This window comes from Ipomoea triloba, chromosome 4 (assembly GCF_003576645.1).
Source record: "Ipomoea triloba cultivar NCNSP0323 chromosome 4, ASM357664v1".
Classification (NCBI taxonomy): Eukaryota; Viridiplantae; Streptophyta; class Magnoliopsida; order Solanales; family Convolvulaceae; genus Ipomoea; species Ipomoea triloba.
Window position 1 is genome coordinate 30984980 of NC_044919.1, and position 6733 is coordinate 30991712.

At 38.3% G+C, this 6733-nt stretch overlaps 1 protein-coding gene across 1 annotated transcript; it reads right to left on the reverse strand.

Annotated features, from left to right (window-relative positions):
- Nucleotides 1–3849: 3849 nt before the first annotated feature.
- Nucleotides 3850–4818, reverse strand: LOC116016157 (protein FAR1-RELATED SEQUENCE 5-like). Its single transcript, XM_031256320.1, has one exon. The coding sequence runs from the start codon at nt 4816–4818 to the stop codon at nt 3850–3852; it is 969 nt and encodes a 322-aa protein (XP_031112180.1).
- Nucleotides 4819–6733: the final 1915 nt, after the last annotated feature.

Below are 6733 nucleotides of genomic sequence, written 5' to 3' on the forward strand. Positions count from 1 at the left end.
CATGTGTGTGTTAAAATGTGACTACGACTATTTATTACTTGTTATTAATATCCAATTGTCATTACTTTTTCCCATTTTCATTTTTGGACAATCCCATTATGTTTCAGTTGTTCTTCCCTATCCTTGAGAAAGAACATTACTACTTGTTGTGCGCTGACTTTGAGACTGGACGTCTCGAAATTATTGACAACTCTCCCTCAACTGAGTCAACTGCGAACAAATATGGTGATACTCCAGACAATGTGGTATGTGGTTGTTTACACTTGCATATAATACTTTTTGTCTTTAATTGTTTAACGTTTTGACATTGTAATTTCTACCTATTATTTAGAAACTGTTGTTGCATGAATACTTTAAAAGAGAGGGTGAGCCTTTCAAGGCTGGTCAGTGCATGAATTTGGCAACTAAAAGGATGCAGATGAAGTGGCGGGATCACAAGAACAAAATCGATTGTGGGGTCTACCTCATGAGGCACATGGAGAGTTATTGTGGGGAAGGTGTAAATAGCTGGGTGTGTGGTTTGAAAAAGGGTGATAGGTCAGAGCTTAATCGCCTACGTTTGCATTATATTAAGGAGATTTGCACCTCAGATGTTAACACACACCGTACCAGCAACGTTGCGCGTGCACTCGCCTTTCATTCAAGGTCTTCTGCTGGCACTTGATCGCGCTACGCCATTTTATTATTCTGTTCTTCTGGTCATTACATATGGGATTGCAAACATGTTTTCTTTTTCTGTTTGAAACACTGTGGTAATACTTTTGGCATGCAACTATTTTTGTTTTGGATACAGTCTGTTTTATGATATGTCGTACGCACTATGGATACGAAATGTTTCGTCACACAAGTTGCTATATTATTACTTAGGATATGATAATTGCGTAACTGTTATTGGCACACGAGTAATTGCTCTTCGCACATCTTACTCATGATAACTGCACACGATACCAATGTGTCGAGCACCCAGAAAGTATACTCGCCATTGGCACACTACATTCTAAACATATGCACAAATATCCTAACTCATAATAATATTATGTACTTAGGCACAAAACTAGTTAACCAATTAATTCTGTTCTGACAAGCATAATTAAGTAAAAACTGCTCACCATTTTTAAGTTCAAAATTAATAAAGGCATACATTATTAAGGTGTTTGGCAACCACACTGCTGGTATTATGAATCACATAATTCTATATGTTTCATACACCACGACACCCAATATTCTTTCACAGATTGTTATGTGGCATATGGTGTATATGTCACTGCCACACCATTTAATGTGAGTACTTACAAATAGCCCAACCCATACTATGATTTTACAGTTAGTCACTCCATCTTAGCTGACCAACCACAGAACTAGTTGAACAATTAATAATCTCATGACCCCTGTACTTTTGTAAAAAATTGCACAACATTTATAACTTCAATTTTACTAATTGTCGGAAGAAGTTTTGCCAATCCATNAGTTAATGTCAATGCCGAAGCTCAACACTTTGTAACACTTGTTGAGGTAGGTTTTTTCATTCTTTTGAATTCGCTGCTTCATTGTGTGCCTAATATTCTCGTCGTGTGACAGGTTGTGCACCGTGACACTCCTTCTCCTGATTGTGGTGCTCCATTGAAGGCAGTTAGGCCTGTTCGTCCTGTTCTGGATTCCATTCGGCCCGTTGCTGTCGGTTCGGATCATGTTCACACATCTCATACTTTACTTGACGATGCGCATTTCGCAAAATGGGTGCTTCAGGCTGGGAGTGACACTTTGTAAGTACTCATTTCATATAAAAGGTTTTACTAATGTCCAACATTTTGTTCAGGTTTAATTACAACATTTACATGTTCATTGTAGGCAAGAGTTTTTATTCTCTTATAATGGTCGGACTGTTTGTCGGGACGATCTTCGGTCTTTGGGTATTGGGATGGAGGTTACTATTTCTGTGATTAATGCCTGGTCATGTATTCTGAATCATCGTGAGCGGACTAAGTCACCTGCTACACCAGCTAGGGTTTTCACCTCCCCTTTAACCACGGTGCGTTTATTTATTTAAACATGTTTTATAAACCAGTCATTGATGTTAACGGTTGTTTTATACTTTTTGTTTCTGTCATAGATTAACACTGTTGTTGGTTTAAAGATACACGACATAGACGCCCACAAACTGTCTCTTTTTAGGGACGCTTTGGCCCTTGATTTTGCGATTGGACCTTACAAGCAGTGGAGTTTTGTTAATCTTGTAAGAACATTATTCCTGTGTGCCAATTACTGCTTCTTTTGCGTGCCCATGTGTGTGTTAAAATGTGACTACGACTATTTATTACTTGTTATTAATATCCAATTGTCATTACTTTTTCCCATTTTCATTTTTGGACAATCCCATTATGTTTCAGTTGTTCTTCCCTATCCTTGAGAAAGAACATTACTACTTGTTGTGCGCTGACTTTGAGACTGGACGTCTCGAAATTATTGACAACTCTCCCTCAACTGAGTCAACTGCGAACAAATATGGTGATACTCCAGACAATGTGGTATGTGGTTGTTTACACTTGCATATAATACTTTTTGTCTTTAATTGTTTAACGTTTTGACATTGTAATTTCTACCTATTATTTAGAAACTGTTGTTGCATGAATACTTTAAAAGAGAGGGTGAGCCTTTCAAGGCTGGTCAGTGCATGAATTTGGCAACTAAAAGGATGCAGATGAAGTGGCGGGATCACAAGAACAAAATCGATTGTGGGGTCTACCTCATGAGGCACATGGAGAGTTATTGTGGGGAAGGTGTAAATAGCTGGGTGTGTGGTTTGAAAAAGGGTGATAGGTCAGAGCTTAATCGCCTACGTTTGCATTATATTAAGGAGATTTGCACCTCAGATGTTAACACACACCGTACCAGCAACGTTGCGCGTGCACTCGCCTTTCATTCAAGGTCTTCTGCTGGCACTTGATCGCGCTACGCCATTTTATTATTCTGTTCTTCTGGTCATTACATATGGGATTGCAAACATGTTTTCTTTTTCTGTTTGAAACACTGTGGTAATACTTTTGGCATGCAACTATTTTTGTTTTGGATACAGTCTGTTTTATGATATGTCGTACGCACTATGGATACGAAATGTTTCGTCACACAAGTTGCTATATTATTACTTAGGATATGATAATTGCGTAACTGTTATTGGCACACGAGTAATTGCTCTTCGCACATCTTACTCATGATAACTGCACACGATACCAATGTGTCGAGCACCCAGAAAGTATACTCGCCATTGGCACACTACATTCTAAACATATGCACAAATATCCTAACTCATAATAATATTATGTACTTAGGCACAAAACTAGTTAACCAATTAATTCTGTTCTGACAAGCATAATTAAGTAAAAACTGCTCACCATTTTTAAGTTCAAAATTAATAAAGGCATACATTATTAAGGTGTTTGGCAACCACACTGCTGGTATTATGAATCACATAATTCTATATGTTTCATACACCACGACACCCAATATTCTTTCACAGATTGTTATGTGGCATATGGTGTATATGTCACTGCCACACCATTTAATGTGAGTACTTACAAATAGCCCAACCCATACTATGATTTTACAGTTAGTCACTCCATCTTAGCTGACCAACCACAGAACTAGTTGAACAATTAATAATCTCATGACCCCTGTACTTTTGTAAAAAATTGCACAACATTTATAACTTCAATTTTACTAATTGTCGGAAGAAGTTTTGCCAATCCATCAGTGCAAATAACAACATCAGTCTTAACAATAAATATAATTATTCGTTCAGTAATTATTAGATATAGTAATTTTCATCTACCACCGCAAGTCATAAGTCACATTCTATGCTTTCTCCTTGTTCTTCAGATTTTCTTTTGAATTTGGGTTCAATAGGCAGTTACGAGAGTCGTGACGTGCTGGTTTTTGACCACAGTAATGGCATTTTCGTCCGTCTTGCTTCTTTTTTTCTACCGCTTTTTCACGTCCACTCTTCAATCGCTTATCGCTTCCTTTGTTTTTTGACAGTTGTGGTGGCTTGACTGTTATGATACTGCTTGTCTGTGCCCCATAAAATGTTTCCAATAGCTCACTACTCTTGCTTTTGTCCTGTGCCTTTGCATTCCTAGTCACCATTTTTTCTTTGTTTTCCATCATAAAGGTCAGCATTTCTTGCATCTTTACTGTGTTCTCCTTCGAAAGTGCCAAGTAGTTATAGAACTCTGTACACAGTTTTGATGCTAGTTTGCTATTTTCTTCTTCTCTACTGCATCTGCCACTTCCTCCTTTGCCTGTACTGCTTGTTTCCTGTATACATGAATTTTTTTTCCACCTGTCAAGTACGTACTTTGTTGGAATCATCTCAGCGTCATTGTCCTTTAGCACTACAAAAGCGTGCCTACACAAAATCCCAACCCTGTTGAACTTCCCACATGAACACTTTACTTCCATATGTTCTCTTACGTATTTCACCATGAAAATTTTCATGTGCCCTTCCTTGACCGTATACACATACTTCTCATCTGTTTGTTCCTTGTTTGTGATTTTGCATGCAAAACAACCTTCGAATATCTTCGTCTGCACATCATAAAACATGGTAATTGTGTACACAGAGGTTGCGTGCTTCTCAATCAGCAATGGTGTCTTTGTGGGTGGGAGTGACGATTCACACTCTGCATCTAATCTTGCTTGCTTGTGACGCTGCAATTCAATCGCACTTTCAAATTGTGTGAAAAACTCTAGCAATGTTCCGTGCTCATTGATACATGCCCCAAATACGCTGTTCTCTGCCTCGGATCGTGATGTTGTTCGCATTAGCCCACCCAAAAAAAGTCACTGAAGTACGCCTCTATCCAATTCGATCTCACATCAAACAATTGTGTCAACCATTTGTCTTTTTGTAGCTTATATTCTGTCATTATTTCGTGCCACTTGACCTCAAACTCTTCACGACCCAACGTTTCATCCCACACCACTGCATTTAATTTTCTCCGGAATATTTCGTCCTTGGCTAGTTTCACTCCCACCTTTTCATTTACTTTCGTCATGATGTGCCACATACAAAAACGGTGGCGTGTATCCGGGAAAATCTGGGGTATTACTTCCTTCATTGCTGGGTCTTGGTGTGTTATTACGCATGCAGGATTGTGCCCCATACACCGCTTGAATGCATTCAACAGCCACGCATATGATTCTTTGTTTTCCTTTGAGATGAGTCTTGCTCCAAATGTGACGCACTTCTTGTTGTTATCAATCCCTGTAAATGGCACGAATACCATATTGTACCTGCAATTTTCAATTGGAATTTCAAAGTTTTTTTTAATACGCATTCAATAATTCCCTTCTATGCACACAATATACTTTACATATTAATAGTGTATCACATAAATAAATATTTGCATGATATCCTTTCAGTCACCTGTTCGTGCTGTATGTAGCATCGAAAGATACCATATCTCCAAATCTTTGGAAGTTCTCCTTGGCTATTGGGTCGGCCCAGAATAGCCCTCGTAGTTGCTGTTCATCATCTGTTTCGTATTCAAAGGTATAGGTTGGAAATAGTAATTGTNCATACTTTACTTGACGATGCGCATTTCGCAAAATGGGTGCTTCAGGCTGGGAGTGACACTTTGTAAGTACTCATTTCATATAAAAGGTTTTACTAATGTCCAACATTTTGTTCAGGTTTAATTACAACATTTACATGTTCATTGTAGGCAAGAGTTTTTATTCTCTTATAATGGTCGGACTGTTTGTCGGGACGATCTTCGGTCTTTGGGTATTGGGATGGAGGTTACTATTTCTGTGATTAATGCCTGGTCATGTATTCTGAATCATCGTGAGCGGACTAAGTCACCTGCTACACCAGCTAGGGTTTTCACCTCCCCTTTAACCACGGTGCGTTTATTTATTTAAACATGTTTTATAAACCAGTCATTGATGTTAACGGTTGTTTTATACTTTTTGTTTCTGTCATAGATTAACACTGTTGTTGGTTTAAAGATACACGACATAGACGCCCACAAACTGTCTCTTTTTAGGGACGCTTTGGCCCTTGATTTTGCGATTGGACCTTACAAGCAGTGGAGTTTTGTTAATCTTGTAAGAACATTATTCCTGTGTGCCAATTACTGCTTCTTTTGCGTGCCCATGTGTGTGTTAAAATGTGACTACGACTATTTATTACTTGTTATTAATATCCAATTGTCATTACTTTTTCCCATTTTCATTTTTGGACAATCCCATTATGTTTCAGTTGTTCTTCCCTATCCTTGAGAAAGAACATTACTACTTGTTGTGCGCTGACTTTGAGACTGGACGTCTCGAAATTATTGACAACTCTCCCTCAACTGAGTCAACTGCGAACAAATATGGTGATACTCCAGACAATGTGGTATGTGGTTGTTTACACTTGCATATAATACTTTTTGTCTTTAATTGTTTAACGTTTTGACATTGTAATTTCTACCTATTATTTAGAAACTGTTGTTGCATGAATACTTTAAAAGAGAGGGTGAGCCTTTCAAGGCTGGTCAGTGCATGAATTTGGCAACTAAAAGGATGCAGATGAAGTGGCGGGATCACAAGAACAAAATCGATTGTGGGGTCTACCTCATGAGGCACATGGAGAGTTATTGTGGGGAAGGTGTAAATAGCTGGGTGTGTGGTTTGAAAAAGGGTGATAGGTCAGAGCTTAATCGCCTACGTTTGCATTATATTAAGGAGATTT